This window comes from Mus caroli, unplaced genomic scaffold, assembly GCF_978045245.1.
Source record: "Mus caroli unplaced genomic scaffold, Mus_caroli_1 scaffold_8, whole genome shotgun sequence".
Classification (NCBI taxonomy): domain Eukaryota; kingdom Metazoa; phylum Chordata; class Mammalia; order Rodentia; family Muridae; genus Mus; species Mus caroli.
In genome coordinates, this window is record NW_028227263.1 from 133,541,123 (window position 1) to 133,563,490 (window position 22,368).

General features: G+C 39.0%; 1 protein-coding gene across 1 annotated transcript; it reads right to left on the reverse strand.

Annotated features, from left to right (window-relative positions):
• Positions 1–660: 660 nt before the first annotated feature.
• Positions 661–20,324, reverse strand: LOC147003602 (NACHT, LRR and PYD domains-containing protein 4B). Its single transcript, XM_085841045.1, has 8 exons — positions 20,048–20,324; positions 15,254–16,252; positions 14,526–15,078; positions 11,536–11,694; positions 10,941–11,105; positions 5,175–5,345; positions 4,288–4,458; positions 661–754 (listed from the first exon to the last, which is right to left on the reverse strand). The coding sequence occupies exons 1-8, from the start codon at positions 20,322–20,324 to the stop codon at positions 661–663; spliced, it is 2,589 nt and encodes an 862-aa protein (XP_085697171.1).
• Between the last annotated feature and the right edge of the window lie 2,044 nt (positions 20,325–22,368).

A 22,368-nucleotide genomic window follows, 5' to 3' on the forward strand; every position in this document is an offset into this window, starting at 1 on the left:
GATCTGAGATCCATTTGTGGCCTTGGCGGGTAACGATGCTCATGTACTCATTCACACATGTGTATACACACACACACACACACACACACACCACACCCAGCTGTATATGCATTAACAATTGAAACTAGAAGTCAGTAGATTTGGATAATGCTTATGTTATTCTTTAATACAAAACAGAAAAACAGCAATAGTTTCCATTATCTGAGTGAGCAGTTGCTCATGCTGCTGCTACTGGCTTCACATGCATAGCCAACTAAAATTTCCCCACAACCTTTTGGGTATCATTATTGCCTGGACCTACACTATAGCTCCAGTAATACAAAATAAAGGAAAACTCTTGTTACAAGAGTCCAAACAATTAAAGATACTTTACCCTTTATTAGGTGCTTAAGAAACCTGTGTTAGAAAAACATCATTATAAGACAGTCATTTTAGCATGAGTGTCTGAAACTGTAGTGCGAAAAGGAAGCCACATATATCTTGTAAAACTCATCTGAATGTGGCAAAAAGAAATCCTGTCTCTGCAGTGTTAGTGACCTGTAATTTTTACACAATAGGACAAAATAAAGATCCTCCTCTCTTTCATTCAGAAGTAGTTTGAGTTCACAATACATCCATTGTTCTTGCATCAGAATCTCCACCCTTGATTTCTGCTTCTGCTTACACACCATTTTCGATCCTCAAGATTTTATTTCTTTGTATCTCAGAACGTAGAAATGCCTGGGATTCTTCATCAAAGTCAGTCATTTGCAGTCTAGAAAGATGTAAAGAAAAAACAGCATTAACTCACTCTTTGTTTACAGTTTAAAGTTTTTATTTTTATGTTCCATTGCCTGTTTGAACTTATGTGGACCACATGTATGCAGGTGCTCGTGGAAGTCAGAAGCCACCTGTTCCCCTGGAACCAGTGTTATTGCAATTGTAATCAGTCATGTTGAGTGCTGGGAACCGAAGCTGAGTCCTCTGTGAGAGCAGCAAGTACTCTTAACTGAAGAGCCATTTCCCTAGACCCTCACCCCTCCTTTTGTGCTTTCCAAATTCTCATTTTCCCTCCATATTTTTTTCTAAGACCAAGTTTGGGAGATAGGGATATTTCTTCTCATAGAGTGGTGTATTCATGCTATGAGATGGTATGCTGATAGATGTTTAAAATCCATACTCTTCCATAAAAATTGCTCTGGGGACAGGATAGAGAGCTCAGTGGCTAAGAGCATTGGCTAATCTTGCAGAGGATTCAAATTCAATTCCCCACATTACAGTTTACAACTATCTGTAATTCCAGTTCCAAGGGATCTGATACCAACTTCTGGCCTTCAAGCCAAGATGCATATATATGACACACATACACATACAATTTTAAAAGTGAAAGGAAAAACTTAATTTGTGTATGTATGTGTCTGTGTGTGTTGTGTGTGTTTAAGCATACTCATGCCTGTCAGAGGTCAAGAGGAAGTGTCTTCAATTGTTTGCAACTATTCTTTGTGAGTCAGGCTCCCTATTTTATTTTATTATATATTTTCTTTACATTTCAAATGCTATCCTGAAAATTCCCTATACCCTCTCCCCTCCTTGCTCCCCCACCTACCCACTCCAAATTCTTGGCCCTGGCAGTCCCCTGTACTGGGGCATATAAAGTTTGCAAGACCTAGGAGCCTCTCTTCCCAATGATGGCCAACTAGGCCATCTTCTGCTACATATGCAGCTAGAGACACGAGCTCTGGGAATGCTGGTTAGTTCATATTGTTGTTCCAACTATAGGGTTGCAGACCCCTTCAGCTCCTTGGGTACTTTCTCTAGCTCCTCCATTGGGGGCTCTGTGTTCCATCCAATAGATGACTGTGAGCATCCACTTCTGTATTTGCCAGGCACTGGCATAGCCTCACACGAGAGTCAAGGTCTCTTAATAAACCTGCCATTAATGGACTGGATGGCCAGTAAGCATCAAGAAGCCTACTGCCTCCACTGTTCTTCCTCTACCTAAGGTTACAGACACATGAGACCACAATCAACTTTATTTTATAGGGATGGTAAAAATCTTAACTCAGGCCTTCATAGTTCTACTGCAGTCACTTTACTTGACTGAGCAATTTACTTTACTTGACAATTGTAGTATATGTCTGTCTGTCTGCGATTTTCCATGGTGGGATAAGAGGACAAGAAGAAACAAATACACTTATCTAGTTTCATAAGATCTACAACATTATAATGACACCTATACATTTTTATTTTCTCATGCCAAATAATGACTCTAAAATTGCAGATCAAATCTGAGGAACTGATACCTTGACCCCAGGTGCAGAGTAAACATGGCTGAATTGGAATCAATTGCAGAGCTAGAAGGCTCCTAAAATGATAGAAAACTCACCTCTTTCTACTTTGTTATGCATTCACTACTGCTTGGTACCCCCTAAACCTTCAGGTAACACCAAGTAAGAAAGAAATCTTACAGGCACACAACATATCCAGGGGCATGGGAATTTCAAGAGTAAATATTAAAGAAGTGAGCCTGGATGTTCCTTCCAAGAGAGACAGGTAGAGTTATAAACATTTTAACCCAACATCTTATAGGTGTATTCAACCTGCAGCTCATGGGCCACATGCAAATGACTGAAGCTATGAAAAGGTCTATCAGGAAAGTATAAGTTTACTCTGAACAATAAGATTTTGTTTTGTAAACTGACTGCACAGTTTATGAGAGTGAACTGTGGGTGTGCCATGTTACAATGTTAAAAGGTTAGACACTGTGATAAGGTTTCATGTTCCTAGAAATAAGTGGCTTAATAACTACCTAAAGTGACCCTGACCATGGAGATCTGAAGAGATAGCTCTCTTAGTGAAGTGTTTGCTACATAAGCATGAGGACTTCTGACTAAGTCCTAATGCCTACAGAGGAAGCTGGAAATATTGGCATATGATTGTGGTTCCCAAGAACCAATGAAGCAGTGACTGGCAGGTCCCTTGATGGCTAATCCATCTTTCAGAATTGCTTCATCCCAAGGTTTGAGTGAGAGATACTATATCAAAAATAATGAAGTGGTGACATCTGATGATGGAGGACCATGAGAGCATGTCCTCTTGTCTCCTGTACACAATCTCAACACACATGTGCACCTCAACTCATATACTTTCATAAAAATTACTTTAATCACATGTTGACTTGAAGGCCATAGGGGAGAAAATGAACTACAGAGATAAATGCTGAGAAATTAAAAAATAATATTATTTAGTGTATATTGCACTTATAAAATATCTTATGCTTATATAAAGTACTCTGAATCACATATTTATATGAAAATACATAATATAAACCTTCATCTACAAGCCGACTACCCTAATTCACTTAGCCTATCTTAAATGTTCTCAGAGAACTCACATTAATTTCCAGGTGAGCAAAAATCAAATTGCTTAATATAAAGACCATTTTATCTTAAAATACTGAAATGTTAAAAATGTTATCTCATGTAATTAATGACTACTGTGTTGGAAGAAAAACATAAGTAACTGAATATACTTTTATATTGTAGATCAAAACAATCTTATGTTAGGATTCTCTGCAAAAAAAATGTTATATTTACAAGCATTTTTTTATGTATTATCATTATAAAAGTACGAAGTACCACCATTATTTGGGTACTCACCAGTCACAGGGCAAGGTGGAGCTTCATACTTAATCTAACAATGCTGCAATATCTACCCCCTTCCTCTGCCCAGCGAGAGAACATTACTTGTATTTCTTTTAACTTGAATTTTAAAAGAATATTTTGTAGTGTCCCTTCCCCAAACACCAATTAGTCCATCAGTGAAAGGTGGAGTTTCTTGACAAGATGTGTTTACTGGTTCTGCAGTAGCAGGATTATCATTGCTGTGACCAACCACCTTATTATTGAACTACTTGCATTTTGAGTGTGGGTGTGTAAACAGGCAGAGGTCAGAGGCCAACCTCAGGAATCATTCTTGATTTTTGAGATGGGGTTTCTTATTGTTCTGGAACTCACCAATTTGAATAGACTGTTTGTCTGTGTAAATTAAGGATCTTCCTGTATTTACCTTTCTAGTACTGAAATTACAATTGCAAAGCCCATGCATGGATTTTTCGTGTAATTTTTGGGAAACCAACTCTAGTCCTTATTTTATATGGCAAGTATTGTATGGACTGAGCCATCTCCCCAACTCTTATTTCTGTCAATCTTAAATTATTATATTATTAGGTGCACATTTCAAATCTCAATTGATCCCTTTTTTAGCCATAAAAAGTCATATTATAAAGGAGAACAGAGGCCAGCTCACTTTAGGGAATACAAGGAAGACGTTTGGTCTTTCATAGCCTTACACAGCACAAGCAATCCACTGAAGTCCAAGGAGTTCTTCACCAGGTTGATCCACTGCAGGCATTTATATTGCGTAAAAGTAGAAGCAAGGTCCTTACAACAGGCACCAGTCAGTTGACAGGCTTCCAAACTACAACAAAAAGGAGTTCTTTGCCAGGGTAAGAAGGCATGTGCATGGGAGGTGACTTAGTCATTTAGAGTATGCTCACTGTATTCCCTCTGAGGACAGTCTCTTAAAAGCCCAGGGATCTCTGGGATATTGAGATGTAACAGGTAGTTGTGAGCCACTGTGTGTAGGCTTAAGGACTATATCCTAGACCTGGATTTTAGCTCCACAATCTGTTTCCTGATCCAGAATAATGAGGAAAAAATTTATATACATTGCTGCCACTCCATCATGCCTTTTTCCCAAACAGAAGAGATTACAGAGTTCTATACTGTGACTTTGAATGAACCCTGCCTCCCTTAAACTGCTTCTATATGATATCTAATCACAGTCGCAGTGACTAGAGAAAGAAATCAGTAATATACCCTCTATCTAGAACTTGAGGTCTAGTTTTCCATCTGTTGATATACATTCATTTTCTAGCATGCATCCAAACTTCTTAACCATCCCTTCAGCACAAGTCATAATTCCCCTCTCTCTCTTAGTCCCTTATGTATATATTCTGAGTGGCTTTCCACCACTTACCAAAACCATGACACAGAGGTCAAGGCACACATCTATCTGTCCTAAGGAAGGGTCTTCAGAAACCTGAGGTAAGTGACTCTACTCTGCATATTCTCAGGAGTATACATTAAAGATTCCTAAATAGGGCCTCTAAGGCCAAGCTCAAGGAAACCTACCTTAGTGACTGCAGAACAGAGTTTGGGAGAGTCAGAGCTCTACAGAGAACCTTTAGCCCTTCATCCTTCAGTACATTGTAGCTGATGTCTAGGTGTCTCAGGGATTTGTTCTGCCTAAGAACATCAGAAAGGTAGTCCCAAGAGTGCTCACAGAGGGAACAGTTAGCTAAACTGTAGGGGGGAAAGAAGAGTATATGAATGGGCAGAAAACTTTATACAGAGTAAGTGTAATAAAATATTCAAGCAAGGGGAGGAATTTTTAGCTTATCCAGCACATCTCCCTTCATTTCTTTGGACTCACATCAGATTTACCATTGAATCTGAGTAAATCGTGGACAATGCTTTTGTTTGGAAGACATTACCTGAAGCTAACCTAAATCTATTCCTATTAGCAATGCCTCAGTCCCTGTCTATAATGATAATTTTTAAATTACCTGATTATTGCAATATAGTCAATGATATCAATGTTGTCTTGTATAATAAATGACATGAAAATGTATATATTTGAAATAATGTATAGTTGATTTATTCTCATTTCTGTTTTTTGTGACAATGTCCTTATGAAAATCAATTTTGGGGAGAGAAGTTTTAATTTAGCTCATTATTCCAGATTATACTTCCTCATTTTGTGAAGTCAAGGCGGGAGAACCTTCAAACATCTCTTCATACTACATGTAAAGTCAAGGGCACACAGAATTCATACATACATGGCTATCTTTTCCATTCTTCAATAAGCCAGGACCCAAACCCAGAGTAATAGTGATGCCTAATGTGACCTGGGTCTTCACAGTCTAATTAGCAAAATCAATACAATCTCTTACAGACATTCTCCTGGACCCATCTGATCTAGTCATTCCTTCATTGATACTTCTCAGATGGTTCTCCATTGTGCTAAGTTGACAGGTAACATTAAACATCATAATATTAAATATATAGGTATACATAATATGAAAAATTGAAATCACTTGGCACTATCCAAAACACTAAACCATCTGTCTTTCTCTCCTGCCTTCTAAAAGACCTTAATATTCTTCCATGTTAGCATACAAAATTACAAGAGAGGCACATTCAGTATGAACTAGGGTCAATGATCTCATAGGCATTGTATTCTTTGACTACCTGAGTTGAGAGTCCACTCTAGATTTCAAAACCAAGTTGTTGACATAGTTCTATGTGCCTATGTTAGGGACTTCAGTCTAGTTGACCATCTTTTGCAATTTAGTACATTTATACCTTGGTATTTATGGGTAGGAGCAATGTGTGTGCATGTGAGGTCAGAGTCATTGTGGATGCAAAAATCTGCAGGCACTCAAGAGTTATATGTATAGTGATTCAGTTCAGCATGTGTCCAAACCTGTTATTACTCTCCCATATACTAGTTCCAACCTCCTCCAATCTTCATATACTATGCAGTACATTTTAAATATCAACTAATTCTCATACTATAATGACTAGAGAGTAACAAAAAGAAAAACTACAAATGTTAAGTCAGCAACAATTAAAAATTTCAAATGATTATTAATGGCTATATATGATATGTGAGGGTACATAGCGCAGTAATCATGTAGAGGAAATACAACAGCTTTGAAGAGATAGTTCTTTCCTCCTCAACCCTGTTACAAAGGTTGTTTTGATGGTTGAACTTGAAGTCTTCCTGTGTCAGCCTCCTGCACAGTTGGAACTACAGGGTTTGAAAGCAAGCCTGGTTGGTGTATGTGTGCATTAGTACATGTTTTAAAGATTTCACTTTTAACTATGTACATTTGTAAATGATATGGGTGGGTCTGTCCATGTGAGTGAGGGCGCCTGTGTAGAATGTTTGGCTCCTCAGACCTAGAGCTAAAAGTTGTGATGTAGTCTGACATGGATGCTAGAAAAAAAGGGTCCACTGAAAGAACAGTATGTGTGTTTGTAACTCTCATGCCTCCTCTCCAGCAGTGCTCCCATGCCCCCATGGTTGTCTATGTCTCTTAGGTTTGTGATTTTAAACTTCAGTAATAGGACTGTATCAATCGAAAGATATTAAAACTACTTATTTTGTCTATTTGGTTTCTGAGAGGACTTGGTTTCTGGGATGTTTCTGCCTTAGAGTCTAGACAGGTTTCTTACTGATGACCATCTTCTTGTCAGCATGTAAGCACAAAATGCTATAATAATCCAAGGAAAGAAAGAATTCAGAACTTTCAAAGCATCCTTTGGCTATATTCTAAGCCCAAGGAAAGAGAGATTGGACAACTGACCTATCCTTTTATGGATTCAAGCAATACCCTCATATCACTGCTATTAAGAGTCTCAGCCACCTTTCCCCAACACAGGCAATACTTTCCCACAGGAAACATTTGTCTCTCACTGTCTTTTAATAAATAATATGGTCTACTGGAATTAGGATCCAGTGTCTATTTTGATCCCTTGTTGTTCTATGCTGCAGTAGAAATCTAACAATGACTGTGAGCATCCACTTTTGTATTTGCCAGGCACTGGCAAAGCCTCACAAGAGACAGCTATATCAGGGTCCTGTCAGCAAAATATAGATGGCATATGCAATAGTGTCTGCATATGGTGGCTAATATAGAAGTGGATGATTACAGTCATCTATTGGATGGAACATAGGGCCCCCAATGGAGGAGCTAGAGAAAGTACCCAAGGAGCTGAAGGGGTCTGCAACCCTATAGTTGAAACAACAATATGAACTAACCAGTACCCCCAGAGCTCTTGTCTCAAGCTGCATATGTAGCAGAAGATGGCCTAGTTGGCCATCTTTGAGAAGAGAGGTTCCTTGGTATTGCAAACTTTATATGCACCAGTACATGGGGAACGCCAGGGCCAAGAAGTGGGAGTGGGTGGGGAGGGGAGTGGGGGGGGTATGGGGGACTTTTGGGATAGCATTTGAAATGTAAATGAAGAAAATACCTAATAAAACTATCTTAAAAAATGGGGTACAGAGTTAAAGAATTCTCAACTGAGGACTACCGAATGGCAGCAAAGTACCTAAAGAAATTTTCAATATCCTTAGTCATCAGGGAAATGCAAATCAAAACAACTCTGAGATTCTACCTCACACCAGACAGAATGGCTAAGATAAAAATCTCAGTTGACATCAGATCCTGGTAAGGATGTGGAGAAAGAGGCACTCTCCTCCATTGCTGGTGGGATTGCAAGCTGGTACCACCACTCTGGAAATCAGTCTGGTTGTTCCTTAGAAAACTGGACATAGTATTACCTGAGGACTCAGCTATACAACTCCTGGGCATATACCCAAAAGATTCTCTAACATATAACAAGGACACATGCTCCCGTATGTTCATAGTAGCCTTAATTACAATAGCCAGAAAATGGAAAGTACCCATATGTCCTTCAACAGAGGAATGGATACAGAAAATGTGGTATATTTATCCAATGGAATACTACTCAGCTAATAAAAAAGGATGAATTCATGAAATTCTTAGGCAAATGGATGGACCTAGAAACTATCATCCTGAGTGAGGTGACCCAATCACAAAAGAACACAGATGGTATCACTCACTGATAAGTGGATATTAGCCCAAATGCTCAGAATATCCAAGATAAAGTTCACAGACCACATGAAGCACAAGAAGATGACCAATGTGTATGTGCTTCATTTCTTCTTAGAAAGGGGAATAAAATACTCATGGGAACAATTATGGAGACAAAGTGTGGAGCAGAGACTGAAGGAACAGCCATTCAAACACTTTCCCACCTGGGGATCCATTCCATATACAATCACCAAATAATCCAAACACTATTGTAGATGCCAACAAGTACATGCAGACAGGAGATTGATATAGCCTTCTCTTGAGAGGGTCTGCCAGAGCCTGACAAATACAGAGGCGGTTGTTCACAGCCAATCATTGGACTGAGCACAAGATCCCCAGCATGGTCCCAAATTGAGTAGTTAGAGAAAGGACTGAAGGAGGTGAAGGGCTTTGCAACTCCGTAGGAAGAACAATATCAGCCAACCAGACCCCTCAGGGCTCCCAGGGACTAAACCACCACACCAACCAAGGAGTACACATGAAGGGATCGATGGCTCCAGCTGTATATGTAACAAAGGATGACCTTGTTGGACATGAATGGGAAGCGAGGCATTTGATCCCATGAAGGCTAGATGCCCCAGTGTATGGGGAATTTGAGGGCAGGGAGGTGGGTGTGGGTGTGTGGATTCAGAAACACCCTTGTATTAGCAGGGGAGGGGAGATTAGACAGGGGGTCTGGGGGGGGGGGACTGGGAAAGGGGATAACATTTGAAATGTAAATTTTAAAAAGTCAAATAAAAAATAACTTTTGACCTCCATACTCATTTCCAGCCCTCTCCCCCATTTTCGGTCATTAGCCGCCACAACCTGGAATTACTATCTCTGCCTCTAATATCACAATCCTATATATCTTTGAATTTTATACGTAAAGCACATGGCATCTTTTGTCATCAAATTCCTGCCACCAACAATATCTAAGAGTCATCTAGATTTAATACCTAGAGCCATTGGAGTTTCATCAAGCTTACTTTCAGTCAAAAATTTCAGCTTTTCAGGTAGGAATACCTTCTACAAATGGCTCAGGAAGCACCCATCTTTCAGCAAATAGAGTCATGCATCCAGAGACACACTCAGGAGTGAGAGTACTGAGTCCTAAGACAGGTAGGAAGCCATGAAATCTGAACTGAAACAATGGTTTTCAATGTGTATATTCTCATCTAGAAATTAAATTTCACATTCCATAATCAGTTCAAATTAATAAAAATATACATTAGACTTACTCATTTTTTTATTTCATGTGTGAGTATTTTGCCTGCATGTGTCTGTGTACTACATGCATACCTAGTGCCTGCACATGTCAGAAGGTATACGATTGTGTGAATCTAGAGTTACAGATGGTTGTGAATCACCACAGGGAGGAGGAGCACTGAACTCTAGATTTCTAGTAGAGTAAGAAATGCATGTAACAATGCAGTTCTAAATTATTATAAATTACATTTATTTACTTATTTACATTCTATGTGAGTGCCCAAGCACAAATGCTACATCATTCAAAAGATTATGTAGAGATGTGTAGCAAAACAGGACAACATGTAGAACTTTGTTCTTTCCTTTTTGCATGTGGGTCCTGAGATAGAACTCAGGTTGTAGGGTTGGCAACAAGTGCCTTAACCAACTCATTTCATTGACCTTAGTGATCAGGTTTTAAAGTGAGGAAATCTACACATGAATAATAGAAAAATAGGACACAAGTGCACAAATTAAAAACTGTAGTCCTGTGATAATATTAATGTGAACTTGACAAAATCTAATATCACCTAGAAAGGGAGTCTCAATGAGGGTTTCTCTGATAGGGACGTTCTGTGGCCCAGTTTATGGGTGATTTTTTCATGAAGTCAACTGAGATGGTAAGACCTGTCCACTGTAGGTGGACATTACTCAGGAAGCAGGACCCTAACCTATATAGAAGTGGAGGAAATTAGTTGAGCAGGAGCTTGTGTCCATTAATCCACTGCTCTTTGTTCTTGACTGTGCATGTGATGTGACTATGCCTCTAGTTTTTGTTTCTGATTTTGTTATTTTTTGGGGGGGGTTGTTTTGCTCCTCTCACTAGCCACACCAATGGCCCATAAACTGAAATTTTGGATCCAATTAAAAAAATCAATTATTGCTTAGGTCAGAATTTTTTCTTTTTTTAATCACAGCAAGTGGATCAAAATTAAGATGCCCCATTTGAGGAGACTCAGTGAGGTAGGTGAACACAAAGACTTACTGCAGTATGCGTATCTTACACTCTTCCTGGTTCAAGATATCACACAACATTTCCACATCACTGTGGGAGAGGGATGTGGATATGAGATACAATTCCTCCAAATTGTAACTTTGAATCAATTCCAAGAATAGGCGCTTATCACATAAAAAGGAAACATTATTTGCCCTGCAGAATAAAGAGAGGAATCCATCAGTTTACAATCAGCCTAAGCTCTAATCTTTGGCAAGATGCCATATTCCATAATGGCAACATCACTCTAATTTTGTAACCCAGTGACAAAGCTCACTGGTTCTCAAACTGGGTGATTTTTCTTTTCCATGAGAACTTTGAGAAACTTGCAGAGACAAGGTTGGCTTTTACATGAGGAAGCTCTGAGCACCTAGAAAGCAGAGCCCTATAAATGCTCTTATCATCCTATAATTCATGGGATAGCTCTAAATGAAAAACAGTCAGCTATAGACATTAGTGGTACCAAGCAGTGAGATTCCACTTTAGACTATATAAGCTTTTGTTTATGGAGTTAGCTGAGAGATGGTGGGAAGACTTTTATGTTACTTCCATGATATGACTAAACCAAAGTCTACTTTAAACTTACACAAGTGTTTTAAGGATACAGCTGGACTTCTTCAAATAAAAATATAAGATTTTAAAGAACGGTTCATTGAAAATAGTGTCATTCATTCTGAGTATTTTGATATCTTTATTCCTTAGGAACACAGAGCATATTTCATGCCAAAGTATGAGTAGCTTTCCCCTGTAACAGAGGAGAAAGAAATACATTTTATTGTTAGACAATTAATTCAAGGGGCTGGAGAGATGGCTCACTGGTTAAGACCATTTGTTTTTCTCTCAGAAGAACTGAGTTCATTTTCCAATACTAACATGCTGGCTTATAACCATCCATAACACCAATCTCGCAGATATATGACACCCCCTTCTGTCCACCATGGCTACTGTATGCAGTCCAAGTACATGCACACACATAGACAAAAGCATTCAACCCCATAAAATAAAAATAAATAGATGATAAAACCTGCCAGCACTTTCAGATTCTATTCATTTACAAAAAGTCACAGCACATAAATGTAGCAAACTGACTCCCTATACTGAGTAAGGGTAGCCAGGTGAGGTCATTTCATATTTGCAGTTCTTAGACACATGGCAAGGTAGTGGGATTCTGGATGTTACAGCTTGAGTGTAGAGATTCAATTAATGTCTACTGGAAAGGGCCAGAGGATTCTGAGAATCCTACACACTGGGGATCAGGTTTGTCTGATGCTTTCACCTATCCTCCCTGCCCCCCCCCCACTCCCAAAGCAGAATAAGACAATACAGATGGCCTGGCAGTATTGAAGTTAAGAAAACCTCCTTTATAGATAACCTTGGCACATTTAGAATGAAAGAAATGATTCAGGATGCCAGAGCCAATGAGATAAAACCTGGAAGGAGGATCTCCTGGCTCAAGCTTCAGATGCAACTACTTCCTCCGTTTATAATCTTGGATAATGTACATGACTTCTCTGCCTACTATTCTCACCTCCAACATGGTAATCAAATTTGCCTTGTAACATTTCTTACTTTGTGTGTGTGTGGTGTGGGAGATGGTGTGTGTGCCACATCATATGTGTTGAGGTCAAAGGACAACACACAGGAATCAGGTTTCCTACTTTGTGGTCTAAGGAATTGAATGTAGATCATCAGACTTGAGGGCAGGGACTTTTATCTGTTGAGTCATCTTGCCAGTTAACATTACACATTCCTGAGTAGTAAACTAGTTAATTTAGTAAATGTTTTTGTGTGTACATGTGTGGAGTACATAAACACATGCATGTGTGTTCATTTATGTGCTTACATATGGAAAACTTGTCTCTGCCCATTTAGTGCTGGGATTATAGGAACATGCTACTAGGCACAACTGTTTTCTTGTTTTGTTTTTTTCTTTTTTTTTTAATGTGGATCTAGGTATGAAACTGAAGTTCTCATATTTGTGCAACTGAGCCATCACCATAGTCTCCATGACACTTAGTGTTTGCAAGGCAGTTTGCAGCTAGGAGATCAAAAAAAAAATCTGTATATGATGTTCATGTTTCAGATGGGTAGAAAACACATATGACATAGATCATTACACTTGGTGCTCACAGTATGGTTGAATAATATCATTGCTGTTTGATAACACGGCCATTTTAACTACAAAAAGGAAAGTCCCAAGGATAAATTCCAGGGCTCTTAAACTGCCAAATTAACTTATGCTATTGCTGTAGAAGGATTAAAAATTCAATGCTAGTTTTGATTACACAAAGAATAAAAGGCTAAACAATGTCTTAAAAAGAAAAAAAAAAGCTGGGATTGCATTCCTGGTAACATGCTGGCCCAGTATAGATGAGGACCTGCATTATATCCACACAATGGAAGGGGGAAAAAAAAGGCACGTGATCATAAGTTATCCACATATATTTTTGTTGTTCAAGGTTTTTTTTTTTTTTTATAAATACAGAATATCATTCCTTAGGCCAGACTCACCTGGAACCGACTTTGAGTATAGCCTAGACTAGTTTAAAATTCTTAGAGCAACTCCTGCTTCTGTTCTCTGAGTGCTGGGGTTGCAAACATGATACCACCATACCTTTTAATATTTTTTATTCCTTATATGCACTGTGTCAAGAATTGTAGGCTTGTCTTATACTTGCTAAATAAGCAATGATGACCCTGAGTTTTTGATCTGGCTCCACTATCAGTGAATTTTGATTACATGTATGTACCACTATACTCAGTTTTATATGATGCTGGGGAACAAATCCTTTCCCTGAGCAGTATAGCAGGCAATACTCTGTGAACTGAACTACTTCCTGGGCCCCTATACACATGAACTGATGCAACACTGCTAAATATATATGCATAACTAATAATTAAGAAACATATTCAGGCATGGAGGTGCATGCCTTTAATTGCAGGACTCTGCAGACAGGCAGTTGGATATCAGAGTTCCAGACTTTTCACAGCTACATAGTGCGATCCTGTCTCAGAACAATTACGAAAAAAAAATAAGTATCAATAAGATGAAATAACATATCTTTAAAAGAGTCAGTTTGGGGCTCAAGATGGCATCTATCAGACTGTAGACAATTCAGTGGTTAAGAGTGCTTATGTTTCTTCTGATATTAAGAATATGGATCCCAGAACCCTCTGCCATTTAACTATAGTTCCAGGGGATCTGCTGACATCTTCTGGGAATTGAGGCCATTTACACATGTGTGCATATTAAGATGTAGCTACATACACACAAAATAAAAATGAATCTTAAAAAAGTGGAAGCTATTGTCAAAGAAGGTGAATTTGTTTTTTCACATATATGTGAGCGTATGTGTTTCTGTACATGAATACACATATAAGCAGACATACATATGCCTACATGTATGTACGTACACACACAACCTGTTGAGTCTGTTTTTGTTGTTTGTATGTTGTTTCTAGGCTGAACACTTGCCATTGCACAACCAGTAAGGGTGAATTTTGAATCTGTCAATACATAAGGAAAGCTTATGAAATGGAACAAAAAGTAAAGATAGTGAAAAGATTCACATATACCTCTGGCCTAGCTCTTCATTCAGCACATCTGGGGTTGAAATGGAGAAGTCTGTCAGTGCAGAACCATGGCTTAAGCAGTAGGCAGCAACAATAAAATCAGAATAATCCTTAACCACAACGTCAATCTGTTCCCTACAGTTCATTGCTGACTGTACAAAGACTTCCTCTTCCATCTCAAACAGACAGTAAAAGAACTTCATGGTATTTATTTTTATGTCAGGATTTAAAGTGTCCAATAGGAGTTCCAGCCACAAAAACAGCTGTTGCCTTAATTCTTCAGATAAGTGGTAGCCAAAAAATGCCTCCAGCTTTTCTTGTTCTGTTTCATGTAAAAGACCAAAGAAGAAACAGCCCAAAAAAACCCACTGTTTTTTGACCTTCTTTAAAAAAGTAAACAGGAGTGTTTCTATAAAGCAAACATCCTGACAAGAGTGCTCCGTTTCACTATGTAGCAGATAAAACATGGCCGCACAGAACTCCTGGACAGACGGGTGGAGGAATATGTAAGAATTTTCAGATTCCCTGCTCTGCTCAAGAATTCCAATATCCAGCACAATATTAATATGTGTTTCCACAGCTTGTTCCAAGATAGGAACAGAGCCCAGGAGGCCTTCAGTTTGATAAGAGGAAATGAGCAGCTGTTCACTCTATGTCAGGCCCCTGTGGTCTGCTACATGGTGGCTACTTGTCTTAAAAATGAGATAGAGAGTGGAAAAGACCCAGTCTCCATCTGGGGATGTCAGAATCCATGATCCCATTTCTCCTTAGAGCCTCCTCATTAAACACAGATATATCAGTCCACATGCCCTCTGCAGCTAGAAAACACAAGTTATCCAGCAGGTGTTTGCTATTGTTACTTGGATTTTGGGCATTGTGGGGAATGAACAAATTTAAGATGTGAGTGGTATACAGGGAGGTGGTACGTCGGCAGATGGAGACTGGGTCTTTTCCACTCTCTATCTCATTTTTAAGACAAGTAGCCACCATGTAGCAGACCACAGGGGCCTGACATAGAGTGAACAGCTGCTCATTTCCTCTTATCAAACTGAAGGCCTCCTGGGCTCTGTTCCTATCTTGGAACAAGCTGTGGAAACACATATTAATATTGTTTTCCTTGAAGCCGGTTATTGTTCTCACATCTGTGTACTCAATCCAGTCATTCAATTCCTTAAAATTCTCACAACTAGCGGAGATGAGGAGAGATGATTCGGGGAGTATTTTCTTCCTGAGCAAACTGCTCAGCAATACATTTACTGGCTGCTTCTCCATGCAGTTGTCACACAGCTCCGAATCCTGTTGGGTAAAATTCCATTCCATCCCTTCTAAGCTGTCAATGATGAATAAGAGTTTCTCAGGTTGGGATAGGATCTCCTCCATGGGAGCTGAGGGGCTAGGCCACTCTCTGGAGATCAGTTCAGCCAGGCTTGCTATCTGCAATTGCTTCACATCATGACAGCAGAAGTAGAAGATATAAGAGAATTTGTTCTGAAATACCAGGCCTTCTGACCAGACAATCATTAAATTTTTCAACAGAATAGTCTTGCCAATTCCAGCTACACCTTGCAGGACAACCATCTTTGGATTGTTTTCATTTCCGTTTGGTACAAGAAGGTTCTCAAGATGATCATATTCATCCTGGAAGAAATTCTGAATACTGATGTTGAACTTTCTAGAACAATCATGGGTCAGCTTCTCCTTTAAATGAGCTCGATATATTGTTGAGTGTGCTGAGTCAGAGAGTGGGGAAAAAAGGCCACAATATATCAAAGTTAAGTTAAACATTTACTCATATATAGTCTGATTTCTATATTTTCATTTCAGAATGTACACTTAAATTTTTTTTTGATTTTCAATAATGTGTTTATGGGTTCCAATAGAGGTCATAAGTGTTAAATACACCCAGAGATGGATTACAGCTGTCTAGGAGTGGCCCTCCAGGGTGCTGAGAACTGAAATCAGGTTCTTTGCAAGAGTGGGACATGCTCCTAGCCACCTCCCCCTCATGATGTATGTTTGTAGAAGTCTATGGGCCTAGAACAATGCTAGTTAATTTGAGAAGATTTTCACTGGCCTAGGAGCACAGTTACATTTCTTTGTGTCTCATGAATATTTTACAGTTAAACTGTCATTCTGCTCTTTCAGAAGCTGGCATTTGAAGTGAGGTTGTCCCTTTCCATGATTTCAGACCCAAACCTGTTTATGTATAGAGCTTTCTTGGGTTCTTGTATGAGGATGGGTTGAGCCCTAACTCTGCAATAGGAAGGGAAGATAATAAAACACCTCAAGAGTAACCTTTGAGATCAGCTAAATCATGAACCATTTCAAAAAATTTTATGGCTGTTTGCCTCATTATATAAAAGTACCTGCAGTGGGAAAAGAAGCCAGCACTAGAACAGTCAGGAACTCAGCCATGGAGAAACAGCTCAACTGGGAGCTCCAACTAGCTCCCCCTCCCCAACCTGTTTTCTGCTGGATGTGTGAGAGTAAAATTTGATGATATTATGAGTGCCTGATTTGGTGATGTAACTTTCCTAGCACTAACTGGTTTTCAATTGGAATAAAACTTGAGATGATATTCTCTGCTCTGCATGGAAATTCTAGTTGTTGGCTTAAAGAGGCTTCCCCTGTCAATTTCTACCAGAACTTTTGAAACCCAAATTTAATGATGCTTTGCTGTATATCTATGTCTCTATCCATATATCTATCTAGGTATCTAGTCATCTATCTAAATATCTATGTCTCTCTCTCTTTCCTACCTACATACCATATATTTCTATCATTCTCTAGTTATTATTTTACTTTGACTTGCTATGTATTTAACAAACGTATTCACTCGAAACAAAAAGAATGGCATTCATAGATAATATGCAGGACTATATAGTACTTTGTGCTGTGTGCAGCTGCTCTATTGGGACAGCAAAATTTCCAACCATGTATGGCAGAATGCATGGCTCTCCAAACTCTTAACATCAGTGTCTTAAACCCTGGCACATACTCAGATGTGTATACCTAACACAGTGTAATTATACATTGTTTCCATAAGACCACAAAACTGAAAAATGGTATTATTATCAATGTAAGATTGACTACATAATGATGAAAATGGGTAGTGTCACACTGACATTAAAAGTATAGAATAATGGGACTAGAGACATGAATCAGTAGTTAAGGGAGCTGGCTATTTTGGAAGAAGTCCTGAGAATGGTTTCCAGCACACACATCAGTTGGCTCACAATGCCTATGCCTATGCCTATGACCCATCTCCCCAGTGCCTGGACTCTGCAGCCTCTGCACTCACACACATAATCCCATACACATTCATGCATGTGTGCAATTTTTGAAAAGATACCTTAAAACTTTCAACATACACAAAATCATATATATGTGTGTGTGTGTATGTATATATACACATATATATGTGTGTATACATATATATATATATACATACATATGTATATATGTGTATATATACATATATATACATACGTATGTATGTGTGTGTGTGTGTATATATATATATATATATATATATATATATATATATATATATGGCATGAAAGCAAAAAGAGAAAAGGGACTTATGGGGGCAAAGAGAACTAGGGGCAGGGAAATGAGTGAAGGAAGAATCACAGTGGGGGATACTGCAAGCAAAGCACAGTGATACAACACACACACACATTAAACATTGAAACATTTTGTATGCCAAGTATAACATTCATTTTTAAAATGTGCTCAAAAATAATTAAAGGCAGGTTAATGAATCAGGGGAAACTGAGAAAAAGCAAGGCAAATTTTATACCTTCGTAAAAGGTCTGAAATAAATTTAAGAATCAACAGATGGGGGCTCTTGAGATGTCTTAGTGGCGTTTTTCGTCAAGCCTGAGGTCCTCAGTTTATTCTACACGATCCAAATGACAGAATCAGAATTAACTCAGAAGTTGCCCTCAGATCTCCTTTTGTGCATCATAGTACACAAGTGTTCATATGTGTACATATGAAAAATATGTGTGAGAAAAGTCAAAGGAAGTCAACAGGTTGACTACAATACTGTACAGGGGAAGGAGGGCCTAAGGTCAGTTACTAACAAAATCCAACCTAGAGCCTAGAAAAGAGAAAAGAGACATACAAAAGACATTGTATGGGGATGTAATATGTGGGGCTCAAGAGATGGCTCAATGGTTAAAAGCATTCATAAGACCTGGGTTTATATCCAAGCATCCCCATGGTAGCATCCACCTTTTGTAGGTCCAGTACCAGAAGATTTGATGTCCTCTTCTGGCCTCCAAGGGCACTGTCCACACATGGGGCACATACATATATGTAGGTACTTTCACATACACATAAAATAATTTCTAACTGTTCTCATATATTTTGATAATTAGTTAAAGATTTAATATGTGTGACTAGAATCTCAAAATAGGGTGGGAGAGAAAGAGCACCACAGAGACAATCGTGAAACAAATGTAGACTGAAGAGTAAAGAAAATTTTCTAGCCACAAATATAATATTATCAGTGAATCCCAAGCATAATGATCATAGAAAAAGCAAAAGCAAATTATCATAGTAAGACACTGGAACCTCAAAGACAGAGAAATAAATTAAACCTTAAAGCATCCATGGTATCTACCACTAGGATAAATAAAAGTATGACTCTCAGGATCATAATGTCTATGGAACAAGTCTTTTCTTTTATAAGGTTTTTTCAAATACATAATTGTAATGTATGTGGGATAGTGAAGAGGGGAGGAGTAGAGTGCACATGCATGAGGAGGCCAAAGGTCCACATTGGGTGTCTTCTTCAGCTGCTCTTTGCTTTAAAATAAATATTTATTTGCTTTTAATTTGGGTGAATAGGTGATTTTGTCTGCATGAATGCATGTGCACCAGGTGTCTGCAGTGCCCTCAGAGAATAGAAGAAGGCATTGGATCTCCTGAATGTGTAGTTACAGATGGTTGTGAACCACCTGATAGGTTCTAGAAACACAGCTGAGTTCCTCTATAAGAGCAGCTATTCTTAATAACTAAGTCATCTTTTTAGGCTCTCCATCTCAATTTTAGAATCAAAAATTTTCAGCTAGCACAGAACTTGCAAAGCTACCTGTCCATATTGCTACCATGCCTTGCTTTTATGTGGTTGCTGAGATCCAAGGTCAGATTGTCATGTTTACATAGCAAGCACCTTGCAGACAAAGCCATCTTCTTTTCTTTCAGGTGTCTTCTCTTGCTGCTGCCTTAAATCCTCAGTGCTACCATTTCACTCTAGAGTTAAGGCTCCAGCTTAGATTTGAGGAGAACATTAATACTGTCCTGTGTAGTAGTTTAACCATCTAGGTTAGGGTATGCTACCCTTATACATTTGAATACATAAACTAGATCTAACATGTCTGCATGAAGCTGCCCCCTTTGTCAAGGAGAATAATGTGCCATGACACCTGCTGTCCCCATGGTACATGAACATGAAGATGAGTTATCAAAGCTATGACACAAACCTCACTTACTTAAAACAGCTTTGATCAACTCACCAGCAATCTCTCCTGTTGCCCTATTAGTGGTAACATTCCTACCAATCATCTGGAAGACTTTGAAGGTCACATTCCAGGCTCGATTCGCGTTACAATGTTTTATCAGTAAGATGGCAAGGTCTTCCCGAGATGCTTCCTTTACTTCAGTCCAAGAAATCTGTTTTAGACCCATTTGTAGAATTTCAAGTATGAGTAATTCCTTAAAATACATGAATTCTATCTTGTTTAGCTCTTTCCAGTACCATATAAAGCCAAAATCTTTAAATAGAGATGCCATTTTGTCTAAATGAAGATCGACTTGTCTTCAGAGAGAATGGATCTGTGGAAAAATTAGGCAAGCAGCTTAGTTACAAAAGAAGAGGGATGGTGCAAAGAGCTGGGGAATTGATTAAACTGGTAAAGTGTTTGCTGCATAAGTTTAAGGACATAAGTAAAACCTCAGTATTCATGTAAGAGGCAGGGACTGCAGCCACACAATTTTCAACCTACAATATGTTCTACCTGCAAGATGTGCCGGGGTAAGGGTGAGTCAGAACTTTTGATAACCAGTGACTGGTACAACTTGAGGCCCATACCATAAGGAGGCTCCCATGCCTGCCACTGTGTTGATGGCCAGGAACTAGTAGCTGGTCATCAGGAAGATTAAGGATAGAACCAAATACAATGGAAGAAAGAGAGAGAGAGAGAGAGAGAGAGAGAGAGAGAGAGAGAGAGAGAGAGAGAGAGAGAGAGAGGAGAAAAATGATTTCAAATGATTTTTATGCTATTCTTAGAGATTGGTGCCTGTGCCAATGGTCTTCAGAGGTATCATCAAGCAACTGAAAGGAACAGATGCAGAGGCCAAACAATAGGTCAAGCCTGGGAGAACCCACTAAAGAGGGGAAGAAGGAGTGTAGAAGCCACAGGGTAGAATGACACCATGAGAACACATCCCAGAGAATCAGCTAAACAGGGCTCACAGAGGCTCAGAGACTGACAGGACAACAATGGACCCTGCATGGAATGTGAACTAGGTCCTCTGCTTATATGTTTTGGTTGTGTGAATTTGTGTTCTTGTGGGATCCCTAAAAGTGGGAGCAGTGGTTGTATCTCACTTTTTTGCTTAAACTTGGTACAATTTTCTTCCTGTGGCATTGCCTTGTCCCACCTTGATATGAGGGATTTTTCCTAGTCTTATTGTAATTTGATATGCTGCTTTCAGTTGCTATCTCTGAGAGCTCTCAGATAAAACAAGGGAGGATTGGATCTAGTGGAGAGGAAGTGTGTTTGTGATGGGGACTGGGAGCAAGGAAGGTAGGAGAAACTGAGGCCAGAATATAATATAGGTAGACAAGCAAGTAAACACAAAAAGCAGGATGTGATGGCACAAGCCTGCAATCCTAACAATAAGGAAGGTAAACACAGGATTGCTAGGGCCTCTGACCAGCTTGTCTAGCCAAATTTGCTGAGCTCCTGGCTTACTGAAAAATCCTGTCTCCAAAATCAGGTTGACAGTAATTAAGGAAAATACTTGATGTCAGTATCTGGCTTCCACACAAACACTTCAATCCCCATTCAAACATATTTGCGGTCACTAACTCATCACATACTACACTGTTCATTGTGTGTGATAAATAAGGGCAGAGAGGTTTACAGTTTGGTGTTATTTTAACTCTCATCCAATTGAAAGGATCACTAAAACAGCACAGTGGTTCTCAATGGTCTCAAAGTTGAAACCATTTCATACAGTTTCTCATTATTTTGGTGACCACCAACTATAATGTTACTTTCCCTAATTCTGTAATTGTGTGACTTCATGAATACCAATGTACACATATGCTTTCCTGAGGTCTTGGGTAACCCCTGTGAAATAGTCATTGAACTCCCAAACAGATCTCAACCTACAGGATTAGAACCACTGCTACATCACTTGGAGAACAACAAAGTAAGATTTATTACTCTAAAAATTACTGATGTGACTGGAGTGATAGCCCAGCACTTAAGAGCATTTGGTGCTCTTGCAGAAGACCCATATTTGGTTTGGAGTACCCACACTAGGGGTCTCACAACTGTCAGTAACTTTAATTCCAGAGGATCTGACACCTTGTTATCTACTCTGTAGGCAGAGCACACATGTGGTGCTCCTACATACACTCATGAAAAGACACTCCCACAAATCATAAAAGAATTGCTGTTCCCTCTAACTCTGATGATACCAGATGCTAATACAGGACCATGTTTATGATGCTCTTAGGATAACAGTATTATGTATGGTATAGGATACACCTCTGGCATAAAACAGCTATAAATATAAACAGGTAGTTGAGTCTAGTGGCAAGAAC

What these genes read in the sequence shown, in the direction of transcription:
- LOC147003602 (XM_085841045.1), bottom strand. Translation starts at nt 20,324, where the DNA reads ATGGCATCTCTATTTAAAGATTTTGGCTTTATATGGTACTGGAAAGAG. An exon ending in TGTATCCTTAAAACACTTGT is followed by an intron (nt 11,106 to 11,535) that starts GTAAGTTTAAAG and finishes TTTATTCTGCAG; the next exon opens with GGCAAATAATGTTTCCTTTT. An exon ending in TCTGTTCTGCAGTCACTAAG is followed by an intron (nt 4,459 to 5,174) that starts GTAGGTTTCCTT and finishes TTTTTGTTGTAG; the next exon opens with TTTGGAAGCCTGTCAACTGA.